Source organism: Canis lupus, chromosome 28 (assembly GCF_011100685.1).
Source record: "Canis lupus familiaris isolate Mischka breed German Shepherd chromosome 28, alternate assembly UU_Cfam_GSD_1.0, whole genome shotgun sequence".
In the NCBI taxonomy this organism is placed as follows: Eukaryota; Metazoa; Chordata; class Mammalia; order Carnivora; family Canidae; genus Canis; species Canis lupus.
In genome coordinates this window covers 16,772,558-16,798,300 of record NC_049249.1, presented here as the reverse complement: position 1 = coordinate 16,798,300, position 25,743 = coordinate 16,772,558, and the positions used below count along the sequence as shown (strand labels likewise).

The following is a 25,743-nucleotide window of genomic DNA, read 5'->3' as shown; positions in this document are numbered from 1 at the left end:
AGACCCGGGATCGAATCCCACATGGGGCTCCCGGTGCATGGAGCCTGCTTCTCCCTCTGCCTGTGTCTCTGCGCCTCTCTCTCTCTCTGTGACTATCATAAATAAATAAAAATTAAAAAAAAAATTTACAAATCCCACATCAGGCTCCTGGTGCATGGAGCCTGCTTCTCCCTCTGCCTATGTCTCTGCCTCTCTCTCTCTCTGTGACTATCATAAATAAATAAATAAAAATTTAAAAAAATTAAAAAAAAACAAATGGATTATCAGAAAGAATACATTTTCTGTCTCCATGTTTATTGGGAATCTCAAAGAAAATGAACAGAGATTGACTGACCACCAAAACAATTCCTGATGCAGAGGCACGACATGCTTGGGAACTCTGGATGGTGAAGGAGTGGATTGAGGCTCAGCAAATTAGCCCATAGTCAAAGGCATCAGGGTTGTTCTGAAAATAAAGATTCAAGAAGCCCGAGAAAACGCTCTTATCTATGAGAAGAGCGCACACTGTGGGGTCCTGCTTCATGGCTGCTGTCCAGAGCCGAAGTGCTGGCGTGTGGTTCAAACAGCTGCAGGACAGGAAAGAACTGTTAGCTCGTCTGAAAGGGAGGCCATCGGGAGACATGGCGTGCACTGCGTTTTAGATTTACAAGATACAAAAGACTGGTTTACATGGGCAATAAAGTTATCTTAGTTATCTTATTATGAAACTGACCATGATCATATACTGCAGGAAAAAATCTTATTTTGGGCACAGCTGTGTATGTTTTGAATGACAGAAGCTGTTGTTGGTTTTAGCAAGAGTTATAATACTTGTGGACCGACTGCTCTGGGGAAAGAAAGTGTCTGTGCTTTGCTGCTAACCAACCGAAGTCTGAAAAGAATGAAGACAAGTAGTTCCCAAAAACACTTTTTAAAAGTCAGCAAAACCAACATCAAACCTTGAAATAATGGAGCTGACTGAGCCCTTTCAAAGATGGATCAGGAGACTGAGGTCTAGGATATACAAGTGGCTTGCTCAAGACAGTACAACTGGTCAGTGGGAAATCTAGAAGGTGAGGGTTTGAGCCATGGTTCAGTACTCTGTCCCTAGGGGACACAGGTTTTGGTAATGTTTATGTTGAGACATATCTAAAATATCTAATATGTTTAAAATATCTAAATATGGGGGCATCTGGATGGCTCAGTGGTTGAGGATCTGCCTTTGGCTCAGGTTGTGATCCCCCAGGGCCTAGGATCGAGTCCTGCATTGAGCCCTGGCAGGGAGTCTGCTTCTCCTCCTGTGTCTCTACCTCTCTATGTCTCTCATGAATAAATAAATAAATTAAATATTTAAAAATAAAATAAAATATCTAAATATGTTCTATCTGACCTTCCTTCGGAGGTGTAGGAGAGCACTGCTGGGTGGATTCACATCCACATATTGTGAGGGTACACATACAGTTCTGCCTCAGCAGGACCCGGTTCCCCAATGCCAGAATTGTCCAGCACCCACCCTGTGACTGGCTGGGAGTAGAGCAGGTGCCAACTCAAGTTCAACGTCTCAGCATCATGGGAACAAAGCACTTGTTCTACCTGGGGACCCGACACGGTCTCCTGAGTCCACTGGGTAATTTCTTCTACTTTAAACACCCCTACATCTCCATGGTGAATGGCTGGCCACTCTGTTTGTTACCCAGTGCAACCCCACAGTCAAAGGTCTTACTCGGCGATTCCATACACTTCCAGCCGCTCAAACCAGGGCCAAAAGAGGTAATCAATCATGGATATACAGTCTCCACCAAAGAAGACGGTGTTCTGATAGCCAAGAATCTATAAGTTTAAACAGAACAAAAGCAAGTTAATTTACCTACCTGCTTACGTATTTACAGATGCTAAATACAAGTATCAAATGGATTCCCAAAGGGGGAGAGCCAAGGCTCTGATTCTCCTTCCAATTTGTTAGACAACGTGTCTTCTCTTCTCCTAAGGTTTCTTCCACTTCCTTTAAGGTCAAACTCCCAGCCACACTCAGCCTTTCCCCCCTTTCAACACTGGAGCAACAGGGTGACCTAGGGAATTTGGAGGAAAACCTAGGCAGAAGGAGCCTAACCCCTCCCTCTTAGCCGAAACGAGGTTCCTCTGAATGCTAAGTTTTCTATGGAGGAGCTCAGTCCCTGGAGGCAGGGGCCTGCCCCACACTGCCCGTTACTGAGAAGGAGGGGACCACATTAGGAAACCTGTTCTCCAGGATCCACCTTATCCATAATTAAGGGGATACCCTAGTCTATATGTCTCCCCCTTTAGACTTATTTCTCAGTTGACTCAAAACTAAGGCAGGAAAGGGGTGCCTGGGTGGCTGAGTCAGTTAAGCATCTGACTTTTAGTTTTGGCTCAGGTCATGATCTCTGGATAATGAGATCGAGCTCTGCATCAGGCTCCATGCTAGGTGAGGAGTCTGCTTGAGATTCTCTCCCTCTCCCTCTGCCTTTCCTCCTTCTCACACACACATGCTCTGTCTCTCTCTAAATTAAATAAAACTTAAAAGAAAAAAACTACGGCAAGAAAGAGCAAATGCTATTTTAGTGGACTCCTTCAAATTCTAACATTGCCTTTATATAATATTTTCTTTCTTTTCTTTCTTTCTTTCTCTCTTTCTTTCTTTCTTTCTTTCTTCTTTCTTTCTTTTTCTTCTTTTTTTGAGCTCTTTGAACTTCAGACTTTTTGGCCACTCAACACTATCAACTTTTTACATTAAAATAGAATTTCTTGGGCAGCCTGGGTGGCTCAGCGGTTTAGTGCCACCTGCAGCCCAGGGCGTGATCCTGGGGACCTGGGATCGAGTCCCACATAGGGCTCCCTGTGTGGAGCCTGCTTCTCCCTCTGCCTGTGTCTCTGCCTATCTCTCTCTCTCTCTCTCTCTCTCTCCCTCTCTGTCTCTCATGAATAAATAAATAAAACCTTGAAAAAATAGAATTTCTCATTAGCCCAAATTTGCCCAGATAGATATACTGCAACAGATAAACTCTCAGCAGATAACTAAAAAATGGTTAAAAAAAATAGTTGAAAATTTTAAAAGCAAAAATGCTTACTAGAGGTTATTGTTGGACCAGGTCATTGTAAAGAGAAAAGATGGTGCCAATTATGTAATTAAATCAAATAAATAACTTTTCTGACCCATATAACTCATAGTCAACTACATACTTCTCTATAGCTATAGAGCCAGATTCCTCTATCCTTTATCTGGATTTTGTATTCCTATCTCTATCATTCAAGCTTGACTCTTCGTACTCCAGACCAGCTTTTAGACTCTCTGATATAGTCTAGGGTTGTTGTTAAGAAGGTCAGCCCAGGAGCAGGCTGACCTGGTCCTATCCTGGGCTCTACCTCCTATTCAATATGGAATCCTGGACAACGTACCTACCTCTCCTCCAAGACTCAGTGTAAAATAGTGGTAAGTTAGTGCCCACCTCAGAGGTTATGGTGAAGAGTGCCGTCACCATGCATGAATTAACATAAGCTTTTACGATGAGAAAGTACAAAGACAACCAAAGTGTACCTCTACAGAGAGCAGATGCATCTCTGACAGAAAAGATCAATGCGATCTCCCACCTGCCACCCTTCCCCACAGAAGAAAGCAAATCTTATTGCCCTGAAGTCCAAGTTTTCATAATCCCTCAATATGGCATGGAGGAGTTCCCATTACGTGTGCTGGAAGTCTGAAAAAATGTGAGGTAGCACCACTTTGTTCAAGAAAACTAACAGGATGGTACTAAACCAGCAGAGTCTGGCCAATGAAAACTGAAAACAGAGGCTATTTTAAGGCATAAGGAAAACATCGGACTTACAACAGAAAGGAAGAAATTGCTCAGTTTTCATGGATTCCAGAGAGCATCAAATCTCTTTTATGTTCAGGAATGGATAGTGATTACCCAAACTTTTATCACTGGCTTGGAAACATACTTTTCCAGCTTATTATTGGCCTTCATGGCGCAAATCAGAACAAAATCTAAATCGATCAACCTTGGAACATCTGTATAGCTCTTCTCTTTACAGAGCAGGGGTGCTCTTGGGAAAGTCCTTGTCAGAACAAATCACACATGGGCATTTATTGGAACCTGTGACAGGTCCTTTGGTAAAGTGATATTTTGAAAATGAGTAACTGCTTAGTCATTGATATTTATTTAGTATATATTTTTTAAGCTTTTTATTTACTTAAAATAGAAGTATGTCCTTAATACACATGATGTTATAAATACAATCAATTCTTATATAAACGCTCAATAATTCAAGTCCAAAGTACATGGTACAATAAAAAGATGAACATATGGATGGAAAAGATGTGGCATCACTTTGCCAGCCTCTCCCACCCCCAAAATACATATTCACATTCCCTCCAACTTTTTTTTTTTAAGATTTTATTTATTTACTTGAGAGAGAGAGAAAGCGAGAGACAGAGCATGAGCGGAGGGAGAGAGGCAGAGGCAGAGGGCGAAGCAGACTTGCTGCTGAGCAGGGAGCCTGACATGGGACTCGATCCGGACCCAGGGATTACGACCACAGCCGAAGACACATGCTAAACCAACTGAGCCACCCAGGTACCCTGCCTCAGACTTTCTTAAATCCAAGTGGTTTTTTTAAGATTTTATTTATTTATTCATAAAAGACAGAGAGAGGCAGAGACACAGGCAGAGGGAGAAGCAGGCTTCCCGCAGGGAGCTTGATACAGCACTCCACCCTAGGACCCTGGGATCATGACCTGAGCCAAAGGCAGGTGCTCTACCACTGAGCCACCCAGGTGCCCCAAATCCAAGTTTAATATCAAAATTCCTTAGAATTCTTGATACAGCTGCCGATTCTTGAGTCTTGCCTCAGACGGGCATTTCTCTACTGGGTTTCTCATAAGGCAAGTCTAAAAGTCCCAATAGGAAAAGCCATCTTCTGGGGTGCCTGGGAGGTTCAGTTGGTTAAGCATCGGCCTTCAGCTAAGCTCATGATCCCAGGGTCCAGGAATGGAGCTCCTGAGTCGGGTTCCCTGCTCAGGGGGAGTCTGCTTCTGCCTCTCCCTCTGCTGCTCCCCCTGCTTGTGCTCATGCACTTGGGTGCACGCGCTCTCTCTCTCTCCCTCTCTCTGTCAAATAAATAAAATCTTAAAAAAAAAAAAAAGCCATCTTGCTGTAAAGTAGCACAAAGTGCTGGCTTCTTTTCAGAGTGATGTAAAACATGCCAGTGATGTAAAACATCCTGGCCAGGCCTCCTTAGAGGTCTCTTGAAATCTTTAAGACCCTCAGTGGGAGAGCTCCCTTCCATGCGAACCTGATAACCTTCCAAACACGTGCAGTGGCCTTTCCCTTGAGAATCAAAGAACATCAGGACTGGAAGGGTCACTGGAATTCTGCTATGGGACTCCCCTCCCATTCTACCATTTATCTACACCATGCTCATTACACAAGGGATTGGAGATGCAATGTTAAAAAAAATATGTGTACCATAAAATATTATATATGAAAAATAAGAAAACACTAAGATCAGAGAAAACAAAAGTCTAAAGAGGAGGTCAAAACAAGGAAGGAAAGGACATCAAGATATCAAGCCCGGGGTCCCACAGAGTTCCTTAAAGAAAGCTTTGAATTTGACTTGAGTTTTCCGGCAGCCAAAGGGGAGAGGATTGATTCTTGCCTCTCACGGGGAAGCACAAAGGGCCTCTCGCTTTTCAGGGGATGAAACAGTCCCAGGGAGGTCAAGGAGCTCTTGGGCAGTGCAGAGCTAAGACAAAAACAGCTTTCTCCTTATTCCCAGATGAGAGCCAGCCCTTGTGTCACCGAACTTTAAATATGTAAGTATGAGGATCCTAAGCACAGCAGCTTTGCCAAGTCTCTTCTGAATTCTTTGTTCTTTCAATTTAAGCATCAGCAAAAAGCTTAGAATCAGCAAACTCTGAAAGCCTCTACAGCCAAGGCTTGCCCAGCGATGAGCTTCCCTGTGAGAAGTACTTCCCAGTCTTATTTTCTCTCCTCAAACAAGGGCCTGGCCAGAGTACCTACCCCGCTGAGAGGCGAGACACAATCACGGTAGAAAAACCTGATGGAAATTCTCTCCCAGGGCGCCTAGCTGGCTCAGTCTGTAGAGCACGTGACTCTCGATCTCCCGGTTGTGAGTTCAAGCCCCACGTTGTATGGTGATTCCTAAAACTAAAATCTTTACAAAATTCTCTCTTTCCTGTTCTATTCCATTGATAAGAAGGTGCTTAGGAAACTTTATTAAAATAGTTGTCCTGTGTTCTGTTTAACCTTAGTCCTCTGCTTACAGCCAGTTAGCAACTCTGACAGACTTTAGGATAAACAGTGAAATAGGATAGTGGGATAGTCAGTAAACTTCTCTTCAGTGGCTTATCCTCCCTAAGTGTTGTATCATCACTAATGGAAGAGGAAGCTGTGCTATAGCTCAACCCACTCAGCAGTGGTTATACTAATATCCAACATCATTTTCAAAACTCTACTTTGAGTTCTTTTTGTCACCCACCTACCACATGATTGATACTGGCCATTCTTAATGTTGAATAGCTTCTCCCACAATAGAATCCCTCACTTTCAGAACTACTGTCCTCGGTATGCCAAGCAAGATAAAATAACCTGCTTAGAAAAGATGCTTTTCTTTCAAGGTTCCAGACATCTACCCCAGGCCACACACAGCCAGCAGAGGGAGGTAAGGCTCCAGCTTCTAGCTCTCCACTTTCCTAAAAGTATTAACACATCTCCAATCCAGGCTTAAGAAGTAGGATATTTGGGGGGAAAGCCATTTTATATCCTGCAACATATTTTTTTTAATCTACTTTTAAAATCTTCTGTTCTCCAGCTCACTGAAAAATGATTAGATAGCCTTCTCTTGCTTTTGAATGTCCAAAGAGATAAGGAGTGAACATGCAGATTAAGCAGGAGGGACTGTTGGGCATGAGAAAGGTACAGTATTTCCACCCCTTGAACATGAAAAAGCTCGGATGGAAAGGCTCCTTCTCTTCTGCAAAGGCCTCTCGGGCTCCCCCAGGAGGACCCAAAAGAGGCTGGCGCCAGAGAGCAGGTGGAAGGAAGAAGTGTGTGGGGCTCCCCCTTGTGGCCATCGATGTGAGGCTCCCTGGCCGTGGCTTTCCCAGGAAGTTCACCAAGGAGGTGAAAGAAATTTTGTAAGGTTTTGGGGAGAGAAGCAAGATCACAAAGAGAAGCAAATCCCAGACTTCCTCATGCCAGGCATTCTAAAAAGCTTCCATCTACGGTCTCGGGTAGTGAAACTTGGGATCAGCTTCACTAACTGTGCTTAACCTTGAAGAGGTCGCTGCCCTGCACCACTGTCATTGCCTCTAAGGAGGACACAACGCTGTGGCTTGCAGAGGTGATGCCCTCCTTGCTGGAGAACAAAGAAAGCTTTTTTTTTTCTTGATGGAAATAGTTCCCCCCACCCACCCACCCAAAGGACACAAAACCACCTGCCAATACATGCAGGCCAAGACAAAGCAGGCCCTTCTCAAGAAGCAGCAGCAAAGTACTCAACTCCAGGGCAGAAATCACTGAGTCCATAAAAGATAAGATAAGGTTCTCAAGATTCAAAGTTTGGGTCCCTGTTGCACTGAAGTGCAGCTGAGGTTGAGCTAATGAGAATGAACCAATTCCCTGTAAAATGAACCAAAGGAATAGAAACAAACTTGGAATGCATATAAAACCATTTCTCCTCTGGAAAGAAGCCTTAGAGGCAGAGTCTGGGACAGAACATGCCCCTCCTGCTGCTCATCAATTATGACCTGGAATCCCCTATGAAGATTCAGAATGCAATTTGTCAATATTTGGGGATTAAAGAACCATCCTGAAAATTCTATGCTGGAGAGCTCCTGGGTGGCTCAATTGGTTAAGCACCTGTCTTTGGCTCAGGTCATGATCCCAGGGTCCTGGGATCAAGCCCCATATTGGGCCCCCTTCTCCATTGGGAGCCTGTCTCCTTCTCCCTCTGCTGCTCCCCCTGCTTGTGCTCTCTCTTTCTCTGCCAAATAAATAAATAAAACCTTTTTGAAAATTCTATACTGGAATCCATTTAATGGGCTTACTTCTTTTGTCAATATATATGTGTACAATAGTAGTGGGGGAAGCTAGTAGACCAACACCTGACAAGTCAAATACCTTTAAAGTAATGGATGGTGGATGAAAATATAAATGAATGTTTTTAATTTCCCCTAGAGGGGAAGATGACTTCTTACTCATAAAAGCTGTGGAAGAAATCACTGGGAAGACCTATAGCACAATATTGTTAAATGTTATATTTCTGTTACATACAAAAAAGATAAGCCAAACTAAAAGTTAAAACAAACACACACAAACACACATTTTTGAAAAACAGGCAAATATCGTTTAAATATAAAGAACTCTTTAAAAGGAACTTTTACAAATAAACAAGGAAAATCACGAAGATCTTAATAGACAGATGGGTAACAGACTATTTTCACAAACAAAATACAAAGAGATGGCATACTTTGGGGGAAAATCTTCTATTTCACTAGCAATCAAAGAAATACAAATTAAGTCAACAATGAAAAACTACTGCTTCTCTCCGAAGCAGGCAAATATCTTCTTTATTGAAATCTCCCAACAGTGAAAAGGGGAAGTGCAAAGAGAATTTTTATATACTGCTGCTGGTGGGGGCAAACACCACAAGTCTTTGGGGAAGCAATTCAGCAACACAGAGCTCAAGTCTCTAAATGTTCATCCCCTTTGATCTGGTAATTTTGTTCCTGGAAGTCTGGCCCAAGGACATATTCTCAAATAGAGAAAATGTTTTTTATGCAAAAAAAAAAGCTGCTGTTTCTTGCAGCACCATTCATTCACAATAGTAAATGACTAGAAACAATCTACATACTCCTAATGGGGGTGCTGGATAAATAATTCATTTATACACATGGCAAATTATGTAAAATGAAAGTGATTTTTTTTCTATTTTTAAAGATTACATATGTAATACAGAAATACATTCTTTTTTTAAAAAAAAGATTTTATTTATTTGAGAGAGACAGAATGAGCAGTGGAGAAGGGTAGACAGAGAGAGAGAGAATCACAGACTCCCTGCTGAGCAGGAAGCCCACTACCAGGCTCCATCCCAGGACCTGGAGATCATGACCTGAGCTGAAGGCAAACACCCAACTGACTGAGCCACCCACGTACCCCCAGAAATACATTCTCATTATTTAAAAAAATTCAAATGATAAAAAGCAGCATAAATGGCAAAGATCTGCCCTTGCTCATTCTTGCTTTTATCCACTTTTCTTTCCTAACCCAGTACTAGTCACTCTCCCAGTAGCAGCCTCTACTGGGAATGTGATGTGTATCCCTCTAGGCATTTTTCTAAACATCTATTTATATGTATATCTTCTATATCTTTACATGTATATCTTCTATATCTTCTAATGAGATCATTTTATCTCTATTACTGTGTAATTCATTTAAATATTTCCAGGCAGTCTTTTCACATCAGTACACATGGATCTACTTCATTCATTTTAAACTGCTGTATAGAATTCCCCAAGACGAACATAATTTATCTAACCATTCTCTGTCTAATGTACATTAAGGTTTATAATTTTTCACCCTCATAAACAATGCTTCTCTAATAAAAGCTCTTATACATATAAACAAGCATTTTACAGAGTTTATAAAAATATAGAAAGATCTTTACATCATAATGGTAATCCAGTTCTATATGCAGTACAATTTTAACTGCATAAAAATATACACAGCAAAAAAGGACAGAAAACAAAAAGTCCAAAATGATACCAGTAGTTATTTCTAAGTAGTGGGATTATGGATTCTTTGCCTTGGTTTCTATATTTTTCTATATTTCCCAAATTCTAATGAACAAGTACTTCTTTACAATTGGAGAAGAGTAAAAGTAATCTCTAAATAATTGGGATAAGCATTATTCTATTATTTACATGGTGGTAGATGGTATAGCAGAAGGCTACTAACAGAAATACAGCAAATATTAGTTTCCTGAGAAAGCAGCTATCAGAACTGGACAATGGATGAAGTTGCCAAAGTAGCAACAGCACTAACACCACTAAATTAGCCATTGTGAACAGAGGATAATCAGTTCTCTGGTGTGAAAGGATGGTGGTTGCAACTAAAAATGGCATATTAATTAGTAGACATGCTAAATCAGCTGACAAACTCAAGAGAACTGACAACATATATCCAACACAAAAACTTGTATACAAATGCTCACAATATGATTATTTGTAGTAGCCAAAGAGTGGAAACAACCTAAGTGTCCAACAAATTATAGATAAACAAAATATGGTATATCTATCCATACAAGGCAATACTATTCAGGAATAAAAAGGAATAAAAAAGTGAACCTTGAAAATGCTATGCTAAGTAAGGAAAGCTCGTGAAAGGTTAACATTGTATATTCCATTTATATGAAATTTCCAAAACAGGTAAAGACAAAAAGTAAATTAGTAGTTGCCTATGGCTAGAAAAGTTTTGAAGAAATGGGAAGCCAATGCTAATGACTAAGAGATTTCTTTTTATGATGACAAAGTGTGCTAGAATTAACAAGTGGTGATGGTTGCACAACTCTGTAAATATACTAAGAACCACTGAACTATACACTTGAAAAGGGTGAATTTATGGTATGTGAATTATGTCAATAAAGCTGTTATAAAAAATAGCTAGTAACAATGAATTTAGTTTGTAGACACAATAAGTTAGTTGATAATAAAATGAATTTAGCTTATAGTTTGCCATACTCAAAAGGCTACAGAGAGTTATTTTTGGTAAACAATTAACCAGATACAAACTCTCTTTCCTTCATGTTCTAGTGACATCAAAAGAGAACCAACTAAGCAACAGATAATTTCATTATCGAAATTAATAAAAATTAAGAAAGAAAAATAGCAAAACATAACCAAGACAATATTGTCTTATCTATTGGAGAATAGACAGATTAAAGATTAAGGTTATGGAAGAAATTTTGAAGCAAGAAAATATTTAACTAGAGATGCTTCTGAGTGATATAAATACAACTTATACAAGTTTGACCTCAGCTACACACACAAGGCATGTAATCAAATTTGGCAACATGGGAAACTGCATGGAGATACCACAAGGCAGGTTGAGAATGCCAAGAATTAAAAACATCAAGTGTCCTGTGGGCCTAGAAGTTGAAGGCCTCAAGTTATTAGCCAGGTTCTCACTCCCCCAGGGTTTTTCCAGAGTTATCTACATTATCACCCTTCCCGTTCCCTTTTATTGAGTTCTGCTGATGACTAGCTGCAGATCAAGCAACAGTCAGAATACAGAATTCATAAGCACAGAAACTGAATTAGAGCAAAATTCCGAAGCATCAGAGAAATCTGGCCAAATTTTGTCTTTCACTGCCCTTGTACGTAAGTTGACTGCTGAATGAAAACATTCAGAATGGCAAATACACACACACACACACACACACACACACACACACACACATACACACACACACGGAGAAGAAGCAGGAACAGCAGTGCTGAAAGGTCTGGCACATTCAAACCCACAAAGATAAAATGAAGGTGGGCTCAAGTGTTATTCTGATATGGCAAAGTCAACCACAAACATTAAAAAAAGAATAAAGCTAAAAAAAATGAGTGCCGCTGAGACTGATTCAGTAAAGGCTAGGAAGTTGGTTTCAAAACAGAAAATCTAGTTACAAAATGACATCCCCATTGTTTTAAAACTCACAATAATGTTCAGAACAGGAAAGCACGTGGGGAGGCTGCTGGTTTGATCATAAAACAGCAGTAAGGCATCTCATAGAATTGTGAACATATTACAGGAAAATATGGTTATAGAACAAGCACAATGAATCTTTAATTTTGATGGAACTGGTTTTCTGAAAAAATTAAAATTCAGGGTATTGACTTCAAAAGAAAAAACTGTCAAAGTTCAAAGCTGTAAAAGGTAAACTGAGCCTTTTGCTTGAGGAGAACATGGCAGAAACTTATGAATCAGGACCTTGACTTGCTTATTCCTCAGAAGGACCATGTATATTTAATACGCTTTTAGCCCACACAAGATCCTGATTATAAAAACCATGCAAAAGAGTTGCACAAGTCAGGGAACATTCTCTATCAAAATGACTCTGATAAGTTTCTGTTTCATTAGAATCTCCTAGAGTCAGTATATTGGTATTTAGAGGATTGAATCAAATAATTCAAGCTAACTGGGCATGTTTCAGATTCTGATATTGCCTACACTGTATTTATAATTCTTGCTAATGATGGAACAAAACCACATTCAAATCTGCTAGAACAGGGCAGCCCGAGTGGCTCAGCGATTTAGCGCCGCCTTCAGCCCAGGGCCTGATCCTGGAGACCTGGGATCAAGTCCCACATCAGGCTTCCTGCATGGAGCCTGCTTCTCCCTCTGCCTGTGTCTCTGCCTCTTTCTCTCTCTGTGTGTCTCTCATGAATGGATAAATAAAATCTTTTTTAAAAAAATCTGCTACAACAATGCTGAATACTTACTCAGAGGTCCTTAAATCCCATCATTGAAAGCTACCTACACATGGACTAGTTAACAGGTTATTTCTAGGACTCAGCTACTGAAGATAAAGTGGAAATGTGTTATTCAGTGATGTGCGGAGCTGACCAATCACCAATCACATCTCTTCTCAACCCTGAGATTAGAGACAAAACATTGGTAGGTCAAAATCAGCTTTTGGTGGGAATATTTTCTTCACTGAAATCAGAAAATGCTATAAATCAGAGCTGCTTTTTCCTCTTTCAGAGAGTCATTTCTTATAGATGATTATTCATCATTCATAAATACTGCAAATGTACAAATCTAAGATAGGCAGCTGGAAGTGTAAATAAATTTAATCTGCTTCCACTTGACAAAGGTCAAATGGAAGAGTATTAATAATGAGCCTTCCTTTAAGGGGAAAAAACAGCATTCCGATAGCTGTCAACAGAGTTACAACCCACCCATAAAGGGAATGTATCAGTTTCTAGAACAAAGATAAAGGACATTGTAGAACCACCTTCTAGATTATTCTAGAGGTAAGGGGTAAGCAGCTGTATTACTGCCAGGTTAGGGAAGGGTCTCCTGGCAGAGATTGCTCCTTGCCTACCCATAGCCACTTTCCCCTCTTTCTTAACCACAGAACCCTGATTTTATCCAGGGTGTCCCCAGAAAAAAGACTACGTTTCCCAGCTTCCCTTGCACATAGTTATGACCCTACAACTAAGTTCTGATTTAAGTAGATCAGAAGAGATTTAAGTGAGATTTAAGTAGTCATTGAGCAAGAATTCTGGGAAAGCCTTTGAATAAAGGGGCATGGCTTTTTGCCATTTTTTCCCTTCTGTTCTCCTTCCTGCAACCTGGAGCTTGGATGTGATGGCTGAAGTTCCAGCAGCTATATTGTCATTTTGAGGATGAAAGACTTGTATTAAAGATGACAGAAAAGATGAAGTCTCTAGGAACTATTAGGAACTATTAAAAAAAGGCCATCAAACTAGCCCTGAACTGCACTACCTCTGGCTTCTTTGTGTAAGAGAATAAACCCTTATAAAATAAATTTACTGTCAGTAGATTCCTTTTACTAGTAGCCAAGCAAAATCCCTAACGAATATAAATCTTAACCTCATTGGCAGAAGGTACAGAAGCCATGCAGAGCTACTTAAGGAATGTGGTAACTCAGGGGAAGGAAGAAACTCATCACAGGCCCTTCCCCCTTACTTGCCAGATTTTCAAGAATAATTCTATAGCAAGTGAGTGGAGGGCAAGTACCCACAAGTTAAAATTAGATGAGTAGTAGCTGAACTTAACCAAAGTCTGGCAAAAAGAATAAGTCTGTGAATGCAGGGGCTGTCAGAGTGACCAGGCTAGGGATCTTGCATTGCTTTTTTCCCTGTATCTAACCAGGAGAAGGGCCCCTTTTTGTACCTCTTCAAGGTTGCAGAATTCCTGACGCAGGGCTAGCTTCAGATCAGTGCATTCTCTCCCGCATCTCAATGCTACCAGACACTCCTTGGTCAAATGTGGGACCTAATCAGAGAACACAGGTTCTTAGTGGAGAAGTCAGGAAACACTGTGCTCCTGCTCTGCCTAAAAATGCAGCCAGAGCTTTATCACTCCAACTTAACAGGCTAACACCCACATCTGGGCTCTGCACCTCCTCAGAGGGTCCTCTCTGTGGTTCCAGGAATCCACTGTCCAGCACCCTGGTAAAACAGGGTGCTTTAAAGGGGGTTCTCCAGTGCTCCATCCTTGTTCACCTACTCCACACTCTACAAACTTAGGCAGGACACCTAACCTCTCTAAGCCTCAGTTTTGTCATTTGAAAAATGGATACAATAACAGTACCTACCCTAAAGTGTACTAGTGAGCATTAAATGAGTTAATCTTTATAAAGCAGGTAGGATAGTGCTTGGTACAGCATAAATGGTCAAGCCACGTCAACCCTTAATGTCCTTGACTTCCTTTTATCTCTTTTCAAAGAGAACCATCAAAAAATTTCCCCATCACTTTTTCTTGTATTATCAACAGGTACCGACCTCTTTTCTCTCTCCTTAGCATTTCCTGGACAGTTGGCACTGTTGTTCCACATAAAGGGCAATTCCCTTTCATCTATTACCTTCTTCACACCCCAATATTTTTATGCCTGAAACTTGAGAAATACTCCCTTTAAAGCCCTACCAGTTTTCAGCTCTTTCAACATTCCTCCCTTGGGTCACACGGTCATAACCATGCCATAACCATACCCCTTGAGACTGCTTGTCGAAATAGAAAATTGCTTTAGGCCTTTAATCTTTAATATTAGAGGTGACGGCCCTACTATTATTCCATACTAGTTATCCTCCTAAGATATGCGTAGTATTACAACACAACAATTTGACCAATGATATAGCCTAAAAAATGAACTGAAGTTTGAGAAAGACATACAAAGTAAAATATGCTGTAAGTGACTTTTTAAAAAACTGCATATACCTTATAGAATAACTCCAATAACATCTTTTGGCGAGCCCGCTCATAAGGATCATATGGATACAGCTTTCTTCCAGGATAAGCATCATCCAGGTATTCGCAAGCGATGACAGATTCGTAGATCAACTGACATTTGCTGTTCTCCAGGACAGGAATTTGGCCAAAAGGGTGCTTCGTATAGTACCATTCAGGCTTGTTTCTCAGGTTAATGTTGATAACTTCATGTCTTAAAAAGCAAAGGGAAAACAAGTTAACAAAAATGAGAGGCTTACGCAGACAGAACCTCATTGGGAAGGTAGAAGGAATCAATTTATAAAATTTAAGTTTGTAGTTAAGTTTCTCAAACTTTAGGTGTTTACAAAGAAAATTACATAGCAACATCATTGTCTTCATCCCAATAGTTAAGATGTGCTAAATGTTTTCTCTGCCTTGTCTCATGCACTCCTTGGGATTCCTGGCTCCAGGAGGTTGAACCTCCTGCCCATTATCATTGCTGCAAGGACATAGTAGAGCCAAGGAGAGCCCGGAAGTCTGACTCAGAGCTCATTCACTTAACCATAGCATTACAGAGTTTTATACACTATAGAGCTTGCAAATACAAATCTGATATTAACAGGTCACAACCGAATATGGTACAGGTTAGCAGTTATGAGCTCCCATTCTAGCTTCAGACTGACTGGGGTCTGGATGGTCTACCTTGTGATATTGGCCAAATTCCTCTATCTCTCTGTGCTTAGTCCTTAATTGTAAAACGGGAGTAATAATTGTACCCACCTCTTGGCATTGTTGTGAGGACTGAATAAGTGAGTATGTCTACAGTGCTCAGGATAGTGCCTAGGTACATAAGCATCAATAACCTTCTTATTCTTCTCATTATTAATTATTATTAGAGGCTCAAGCCTATAAAGTTACCAGAAGTACTCACCTATGTTTAAAAGATTAAAGGAAACAAATGAGTATATTCTTTGCTCAATCAAGGAGATTGTCTTGAATCCTAAAGCAGTGGTTTTCAACAGAGAGTGATCTTGCCCCATTTGGGGACACATGTTAATGTCTGGAGACATTTTTTGGTTGTTATATCTAATGGGTAGAAGGCAAGGGATGCTGCTAAATGTCCAACAATGCACACAACAGCACTCCACCCCAACCTGAACACACATACACACACAACAACTACCTGGCCCAAAATGTCAATAGTGCCAAGGCTGAGAAACCTGCCCTAAAGAAATATTTACCTTAGTTCCTAAGCTACCAATTTTTCACTAAGGGTAAAACATCAGGCTATTGTTTTTTTAAATAGGTAACTTTAGGGCTGACTAGACTTGAGCAATAAGGAAAAATCTGGAAATGCATGTCATATACATTCGACAAAGCAGAATTACATTATTTTGTTTAAAGATATCTCTATAGGGATGCCTGGGTGGCTCAGCAGTTAAGCATCTGCCTTCAGCTCAGGGCATGATCCCGGGGGTCTAGGAATCAGGTCCCACATTGAGTTCTCTGCAAGAAGTCTGCTTCTCCCTCTGCCTATGTCTCTGCCTCTCTCTCCATGTGTCTTATGAATAAATAAATAAATACAATCTTTTTGTAAAAATCTCTATATTAGTATAGGTTATAATATAGTCTCTATATTAGTATGTCTCTGGCATGAGTCTGAAACTCTGAAATTGTCCCTTAAAGGACGGGCTCTCCAAGAGTCAAAAGCCTGGAATAACACAATCTTAACATTTTGGCTTTGAGGCCAGCTGCATTTGGCAGTCCCTATTCCAGACCTCCTTTGCAGGTGCTAGTTTTACAAAATTCCTTCTGGAAGAAAATGTACCTATTTCTCAGTATGTCAGAACCTTCAAGACACCTCTCGACTGAAGTTCTTTCTGTTTTCATTGTTTGGAACTATTTGTTCAGTCATTCAGAAAGTATTTTTAAATACCTATCTGGCACCAGGCTTTCTTCTAGCTCAGGAATAAGAGAGGCAAAAGCCCTACCTAGAAGAACTTACATTTAGTCCCGGTGGGGGTGTGGGGGGTTGAGTGGGGAGGAGGTGAAGCTGGGGCAGCGGTGGAAGTGGGGCTGGGCAGCGTGGAGGAAAGAGGAATAAACGGGTAAAAGGCTGGGCGCAGGAAGCGCAGTGGAGGAGGAGAGCCGTAGGTGCTTGGGGGCTGGGGGGGGGGGGGGGCGCAGTTGCCTGGGGCAGGGGCGGGGCGCGGCTGGAGCGGTCGGAGAAGGCCCGGAGCCTCCGCAGCGCCCCGCCTGCAGCGGCCTTGCAGACCAGGGAGTTGTCCCAAGACTCTCACCAGGGACAGGGCTCCCAAGAAAGCTCTGCAGTTCAGGACCGCCCACTGCAGAACCCACCCTCGGCTAACCGTTTACTGATCTATATGTTTTAAGATTGATTGATTGATTGATGACACAGAGACACAGGCAGAGGGAGAAGCAGGCTCCATGCCCACTGCAGAACTCACCCTCGGCTAACCGTTTACTGATATAATTTTTTAAAGATTTATTTACTTACTTACTTACTTACTTATTTATGATACAGAGACTCGGGCAGAGGGAGAAGCAGGCTCCATGCAGGAAGCCTGATGTGAGACTCGATCCCTGGTCTCCAGGATCAGGCCCTGGGCTGAAGGCAGGTGCTAAACTGCTGAGCCATTGATTGATTGATTTATGACAGAGACACAGGCAGAGGGAGAAGCAGGCTGCATGCCACCCTCGGCTAACCGTTTACTGATATATATTTTTTAAGATATTTATTTATGACACAGAGACACAGGCAGAGGGAGAAGCAGGCTCCATGCAGGGAGCCCGACGTGGGACTCGATCCCGGGTCTCCAGGATCAGGCCCTGGGCTGCTAAGCCACCCGGGCTGCCCCATTTGCTGATTTGCCTCGTTAGAAAGAGCCACCAGGAGCCCTCTGAAGCGAGGGGCGCCCCGCAGGTGGAGCCCTCCGCGCGCGCATCGGGTCCCCGCCTCCCGCGTCTCACCTGATGCCTTTGGCCCGGAGGACAAGGCGCGTCCTGTGCGCGTAGGGGCAGAACCTCATGCTGTAGATGCGGATCAGGCCCTCTGGGACCGGCCCCGGGGGGAGGCTTCCTGTGCAGGGAGCGGGGATGCAGAGGCCCGTGAGCCCGCGCGGAGAGGGGGTCACTCGCCTCCCCGGGACCCCGAGGGGACCGTGCACGCCACGCCTCCCGACACACCTGTACGACTTTTGTGCAGAGGATCCCTTGAGGTTCCTCCCCGCCGCGCTGGTCTGGGGGCCAAGGCCGAGCAGCACCGCCCCCCCACCCCACCCGGACCCGGTCTCCAGAGCCAGCCTCCCCAGCCATGCGGCGCCCCCAGCCCCAGGCCGGGGAGCGCTGTCGAGGGGGCTCACCTTTCCCGAAGGTCCTGCTCGCATCCTCCATGGTCTCTGGGCTCTTGCGCAGCGTGCAGTGGTCGCCGCGGCCGCAGGCTCCCGGGACAGCTGCGCTCCAGCACGCCCCTCCTGCCCCAAATTCAATTTTTGAGCGACTGAGCTCGGGGCGGGAGTGGGGGCGGGGAGGGCCTGTGGGGTGGCAAAGGGGGACAGAGGAGAAGTGATCTGGGACGGGAGCTAGGATAACTTAACCAAGAGAGCCACACCCCCAGATTTGGAGGCCTGAGTGTCGGGCTGGGCAAGAAACCCCTGAAAAGTACCCCTTGCCTTGAACTCGTGAGTAGTGTATTCACTGGGGTCTCTCTTCCACATCAAAAAACCCCCTGAAGAATGGGTATTTAAGCTCCAGCAAGTCTTTCAAGGGAGTTTAATAAAACTTGACCAGAGTGATGATATATTTTCTTTCCCATCCTAAGCCCTCCCTCCGCATCTGGAAGACAACTGGACACAACCTCCCTATAACAAGTAAGATTTGTTTGCTTATTTTATATAAAGCCGCATTCCCTCAGTATAGAGCAAGTAAGGAAGAAAAACTTGGTAGTGTTGAGATCTTGCATAACCCTAAGAGTGAGCGCCTCCTTAAAATTTGTGCCCTGGACATAGCTCTTGGTTCACCCTAGTTCTGGCCCTATTTATGAGATTTTACCCTGCTGTGGAAAACAGGTGATGAATAGAAACATTCTTTACCTAGAGGCAGAAACAAATGTATGAGCTCTTTCCACCCCCAGCATGCATTTCAGAGGAAACCCTTTCTGACTGCTATGGAAAACATGCCAACAGCCCAGCCATGTGGGACCACTTGGATAGCTCTTCCATCTACCTTAAGTAGAAAAGATAGCTGGTCTTTGCTTTGACCCTGATAGGCTGAGATCCTGAAATTCAGCAGGTGCTAAAATAATTCCTTTAGTTTTGCAGGACTTAGTTGAAGTAGGAATTGCTTGTCAATGGATTGTATAAGATTGATAGGTAAAGAAGGAAAGAAAAATATATGTCCCAGTCACACTAAATGATTTCCAGCGACTACCTTATTTGATTCTCATGATTACTCATTTAGGTATCTAATATTGTTCCTATTTTACAAAATAAAAAAACAGCCTCAGAAAAATGAAATTATTTGCCCAACATGACCAGCTAGTGGGGTCAAAGTACTTTAAAAGTCCAAAGCCCGACTAATTGTCTTGACCTCTAAAAGTGGTCACAGTATGAAGAGGAAATATAAGCCCTGGAAAAAATATAGCACATAATAGCTGCTCAAATGTTAGCTGAATCTAAATATCTTTATTAAAATGACAGAACCTAATGATGTAACTTATGAATGGATAACTTCTGGCCTTCAGAATTCCAATCTATCCAGAAATTGTTGGTTAGTACGTTAACTATGTTTTTTCTAATGAATAAGAATCTTTTAAAATCTTCAGAGTGTGACTCAGTTACAGTTTTTGCTAAGTCAGAGTGACTTCATATGATTTTGAATAGTTGTCACTTTATAAGAATTGGAGAATGGCAAAAATGTTTGAATAAATGTTCTCTGAAAGGAAAATGCATATATGTCAGCAAGACATCTGGGATTGGAAAAGATAAATTGACTTGCTATGCTAATAATTTTGCATTTTGAAAGACAAATTAAGTAATAGAATAACTATTATTCTGGAGCTAATTTTGATCAAGAAGAAAAAATTGGGTGGTAAAATGAAAGCAACAAACATAACCATGTCATGGGAGAGCTTCTGGGTAGACAAGGAGATGACTCCTAGGCAAACAAATATAAATAAAGCAGCTTTCAAAGAGTTAAGAGAAAATGTATCCAAATTCTAAAGGGGGAGGATCACAAGAGGAATGTGAAATTGACAAAATAAAAATAAATTATTATTTACATGTATTTGGTGCTTTATGTGTATTCACTCATTTAATTTTTAAAACAGTCCTATAAGAATTCTATAATTTCGGGGCAGCCCCGGTGGCTGAGCGGTTTAGTGCTGCCTTCAGCCCAGGGTTTGATTTTGGAGACCCAGGATGGAGTCCCACGTCGGGCTCCCTACATGGAGCCTGCTCCTCCCTCTGCCTGTGTCTCTGCCTCTCTCTCTCTCTCTCTCTCTCATGAATAAATAAAATCTTTTAAAAAGAAAAAGAATTCTATAATTTCATTTTTTAAATTTTTTTATTTATTCGAGACAGAGAATTGCTTGTCAATGGATTAACATCCATCTTATCTCAACTACTTACCTCTATGTAAACAGCCATAGACAATATATAAATGAATGGGTATGGCTGTCTTCCAATAAGACATTATTTATGAACACTGAATTTAAATTATATATATAATATAATACAATAAGTTATATATATATATACATATATATACTTTATTTTTAGAGTAGTTGTAGGTTCACCACAAAACTGAGAATACATAGAAATTTCCCATATACTCACTACCCGTACACAAACACAACCTCCTCCACCATCAATAGTCCCCATCAGAGAGGTACATTTTTACAATTACTGAACCTGCATCTATACATTATTGCCCAAAGTCCATAGTTTTCATTAGGGCTCACTCTTGGCGAATTTCATATAATTTTTCTGTGGCACAAATTAGGTTCTTCTCTTTTTTTTTTTTTTTTTTTAACCATTTAAAAATGTAAAAACCACTCTTTGCTCTTGGGCTGTACAAAAACCAGCAGTGGACTGGATTTAGCCTGCTTGCCTTAGTTTCCCCATCCCTGCTCTATATTGACAATGATTTAATTAGCAATGGACAAACTGAGAATTCCATTTGTAAAGTTAAGTTACTGGATCACCTTTTTACTATGCCAAAAGAGAATGTATTTCCAGCTTTCTTCTCCTTATTCCCATCTTTTAAGGGAAACCAACTCTAAGAGTTGGAGGATATTATTTATTAAAAGTATACCTGTGTATGGGAAGCCACATTCTAAATTGGGAGTATATTTAGTGTAGTTAGAAAAGAATAGGGAGAACAATGGAAACACTTCTTCCTCTGAAGGGAAGCAATGTAATGTCAAGATTCTCACTTGGCACTGTATTTAAACCCTGGCTTTGGCACTTAGGCAAGCTCTCTAACTTCTTGGATCTTCATCGTCCTCATCTATAAAAAGAGAACACAGTACCTACTTGATAGGTTTTGAATATTGAATGTAATCGTGCACATTCTCAGTATAGTAAAAGCTCAGTGTGTGCACTTGAAAATTAATAACTAATAATAGTGAATAAAAACACATGTTTAATAGCATAGTGCACTCCAATTTTGTACCTAGAAAGATGAAATGCACTGCAATTCTGTTTTGTCAAGTGCATTAGGATGGAAATTCAACTCAGAATACTTCTTTCACCAGTTACCAATTTAATGCCAGTTGAATGGGTTGAATGATGCAGGCTACGTTTCAGTAGTGTGGTTTTTAATCTTACCACTGAATGCTATGGTTTCCCTGGAAAAATTTTAATTATGACCTTTAAACTTATCCCCACTTCCTTTTTTTTTTTTTTTAAGATTTTATTTATTTATTCATGAGAGACACAGACAGAGAGAGGCAGAGACACAGGCAGAGGGAGAAGCAGGCTCCATGCAGGGAGCCTGACGTGGGACTGGATCCTGGGTCTCCAGGATCAGGCCCTGGGCTGAAGGCAGCACCAAACCGCTGAGCCACCGGGCTGCCCTCCCCACTTCCTTTCTAAGAACTGATACGTACCTCTTTGAAATCCTCTACGCAAACTTTCTTTCTTATGTTATTGTATCATGTCTAGACCTCTATTATACTGATTAACTCAAGCAAAAAACAAATAGTAATATGGCCATATGAAACCTACTCTAAAATATTTCTAGCCACCTGAAATATAATCAGATCTGTTTTGAAAATGTGGGAAACTTCAGTCATGGGTAATAATGACTCAAGCCTTCTAGGAAAAGAATGCCACCACAGAAATAGTTTCTTTCTTTTTTTTTTTTTAAGATTTATTTATTTATTCATGATAGACCTAGAGAGAGAGAGAGAGAGAAAGAGAGGCAGAGACACAGGCAGAGGGAGAAGCAGGCTCCATGTTGGGAGCCCGAGGTGGGACTTGATCCTGGGACTCCAGGATCACACCCTGGGCCAAAGGCAGGCGCCAAACCGCCAAGCCACCCAGGGATCCCAGAAATAGTTTCTTTACTCATTACACAAGTCTCTGTTTTAAGGAAAGGAAAGTGGAGTTTGCGTTTTGTAGTTCTTAAAATCTTTTTTTTTTTTTTTCCACATCAGTCTCTGGCAGTGGCAGGAACTGGAGGACATTCTCTTAATATTTCAGAAGCCTAATTTACATGAAAAATTCTGTTACTGGGTGTTCAAAAATTGTTCACCAAGTTCAAAGAGTGAGATAAGTAAGGGAAAAAGCTCTATTTTCAAATAGGTCTAAACTCAGGACTATTTCCAGAAAGTTAGGATCATAAGGAATCCTATGTTCTAATGCCCTTGGAACGTTTTTGTTTCATTTTTATTGAGATATAATTGACATACAGCTCTGTATGAGTTTAAGATACACAACACAATGACTTGATTTACCTAACTGGTATAATTACCACAATAAGTTTAGTTAACATCCATCTCCTCATACAGGTATATAAAAAAATTCTCCCCATGAGATCTTTTAAGATCTACTTTCTTAGCAAATTTCAAATATATCAAACAGTAATGTTAAGTACACTCATCTCATTGTACAGTACATCCCCAGGACTTACTTATCTTATAACTGAAACTGTGTTCCTTTTGACCACCTTTATCAGATCCTACATCCCTCCTCCACGAAACACACACACACACACACACACACACACACACACACACACACATCTGGGACATATCAAATAAAATTACTAAAGTTATCAGAAGCGGAACTTCACCTCCCCATTAGGTAAACCTGAGTCAAAGGAGACTTTTTAAGTACTAGATTCTGCTTTCCGATTCCTATTTCTCTTTACAGCTTGGGGGATCACAGAAAAAAATAAATAAAACATTTTAACATGATAACATTTGAAGGAGCAAAGGCAGATTTTCAAGATCCCGAAAACAGCCAAAGTTAAACACCGTAAAATCAAACAAAACACTAAGTTTGGAAAAGGAACCTCAACACTTCCTGTTAAGTCCCAGACATATGATGTGTCATAAAGTGGATACTATCCTCTCCTGGCTTAACCTCTAAATGCTAGTGACTAAAGACAGACCCAGGTGGAAGCATATGTGAGTTCTTCTCTCTCAAGGACTCTAAGAGCTCAGGCTGGATTTGAATCACCTTTTTCAGCATTACCTAGGTTGGTGACCTTGAGAAACACACATTTTTCTTTCTATGCCCTTTTGATCCCATCCATAATTTGGAGGCAATAGTACCAATATATTCTAGGGCTTGGGGAGGATTAATTCAGATACTGGTTGAGAGGCATTTCATATCTAGTAAGCATCTAACATCAGCTATTATTTTTATTAGTATTGGAACACAGCAGGGAAGTCCCGTAAGTATTCATAAAGTGAAGACATTCCCGGGGACCAAATGCCGCACCTCCCAGTGTCCTGTAATGTAGCTAACCCAGGGGTGCCCAGTGCAGGACTGGGAATCCTGATCTGAGGTCCCCTTTACCTGTCTCCAGCCAAATCAGAACAATAAGAACAATTCAGTGAGGTTTTTTTTTTTTTCTTCCTTTTTACGCTAAAGGGATTCGCTTTAACGACCTATTCTTTAAGTCATAGACCTTGTGCCTTTCTTGATGTTAAAATCTTTGATGAAACTTTGATGAGGTTAAGTCGTCGGATTTTTCTTTTAGAAGGGTTAGGCAAACCCGAAATTCCTGAAAAACCCCCAAATCCAGAATTGACCTCAAGCCCCTTCTCCCTTCCAATGCCTCGCAGACCGGACAGACCACCCCCCCTCCCGCCAGGGACCTCCGCGCCGGGCTGGGGGACCGGACACCGGACCGGGAGCGGCGGCGGCAGCGCGGGGCGGGGGCGGGGGCGGAGGGAGGCGGGGCCCCAGGCGAACCCGCCCCCTAGACCGCGATCCTACCCGCCAACTGGCCGCGGCGCCCGGAGCTCCAGCCAATCCTTAAGGCCTTTGGAAGCTCCGCGGCCGAGCAGTACGCAGCCGAGCCAATGGGCGGCCGCGTTACAGGCTGCTGGACGCCGGAGTCGCGAGGCCTCGCCGTGTCCGTGGCTGGCCGCCGTGGAGGCCCGCTAGTGGCTGGCGGTGGCGCCTCGGCGCGGGGGTCTGCATCCGACCCGGGCCTGGAGGGCGGGGCAGGCGGCCGGCGGCAGAGGTGGGTCCGCCCGGGGCCTGGGCGCTGGGGGCGGCCGAGGGTGGGCTGCGGGAAGCCTTTTGTGAAGTCAACCGGTTCTCACTGCCTCTCGGGGCGCGGCCCCCGGATCGCCTGCATCACGGGGCGCGGGGGGCTCATCTCCAATGTGGACTTGGCGGCGCTCCCTGGACCCACCGAGTGGGGAACCCGGCGGCGAGCCTCGGCTGATTGTTATGCGCTCTTACGTTTCAGAATAAGCAGGGGCGGGCAGCCGGGCCCAGCGGTGCAGCACCCGCCTGCAGCCCCGGGCGTGATCCTGGGACCCGGGATCGAGTCCCGCCTCGGGCTCCTGCATGGAGCCTGCTTCTCCTCTGCCTGTGTCTCTCATGAATAAATAAATCTTTAAAAAACAAAAATAAGTAGGGGAAACCGATGGGGGCGGGTGGACAGCTCCCTGATTTTGATGGGAAGAGTCGTGTGCTGGCTGTGCTCTCCGGATCTCTCTGCCAGCATCTTGCGGACTCAACCTCGGGATCTGGGTGAAATCATCTGTACAATGAAATGATGCTCTCCGACCTGCCTTCTCATGGAGGTGATGGGATGTTAGAAATGAAATAGAAGCCTAGTGGGCTGTGGAAGTATATGCAAGGTGGCGTGAATGTTTTTGAATTACTCATTTAGATTTATACCGAATTGATGGAGGCTGTCCTCACAGTATATAATTACATTTATGGGACCCCTGCTGGGGTATCCTACCCAACACGGGAGTTGGCAGGAAAAATCTGAAGGGGATTGAGATTGGGGACTGGGAGACCAAATAGGACTCCTAGTTACCTGACTTTGAGGTGCTATGAGTCTAGTCTTCAGTGGTGACAATGGGAATAAGAAAGGTAGTGGAGTTGATGGAAAGGAAAGAATGAGGATTGAAGACTTGAGAGAGAGGGCAGCTCTTGAAACGACAGGGTATCCAAGTGGAAATGTCCTGTGGGCAGTAAGAAATCTAGATTGAAGTCCAGTTCTTACCAGAGACGATGACTTAGAGGTTTGCAGCACACACTGATAAAACCCTTAGAATCTT

The 25,743-nt window shown here is 42.5% G+C and overlaps 1 protein-coding gene and 1 long non-coding RNA gene across 4 annotated transcripts; one reads left to right on the top strand and one right to left on the bottom strand.

Annotated features, from left to right (window-relative positions):
- Positions 1-273: 273 nt before the first annotated feature.
- GSTO2 (glutathione S-transferase omega 2) lies at positions 274-24,568 on the bottom strand. Of its 3 annotated transcripts, none has more exons than XM_038578725.1 (7): positions 24,437-24,566; positions 18,350-18,520; positions 17,958-18,066; positions 14,976-15,198; positions 13,932-14,033; positions 1,703-1,809; positions 274-566 (listed from the first exon to the last, which is right to left on the bottom strand). In XM_038578725.1, exons 2-7 carry the CDS (start codon positions 18,378-18,380, stop codon positions 407-409), a joined length of 732 nt encoding a protein of 243 aa, XP_038434653.1. In that variant the 5' UTR covers positions 18,381-18,520; positions 24,437-24,566; the 3' UTR covers positions 274-406. The 3 variants fall into 3 exon arrangements, with proteins under 3 accessions (XP_038434653.1, XP_038434654.1, XP_038434655.1); XM_038578726.1 differs by having other exon boundaries at positions 18,350-18,460; positions 24,437-24,564; XM_038578727.1 differs by lacking the exon at positions 13,932-14,033 and having other exon boundaries at positions 24,437-24,568.
- On the top strand, positions 24,442-25,653 carry LOC119877696. Its single transcript, XR_005380542.1, has 2 exons — positions 24,442-24,686; positions 24,918-25,653. It is a non-coding gene; the product is annotated as an uncharacterized LOC119877696 (long non-coding RNA).
- The last annotated feature ends 90 nt before the right edge of the window (positions 25,654-25,743 follow it).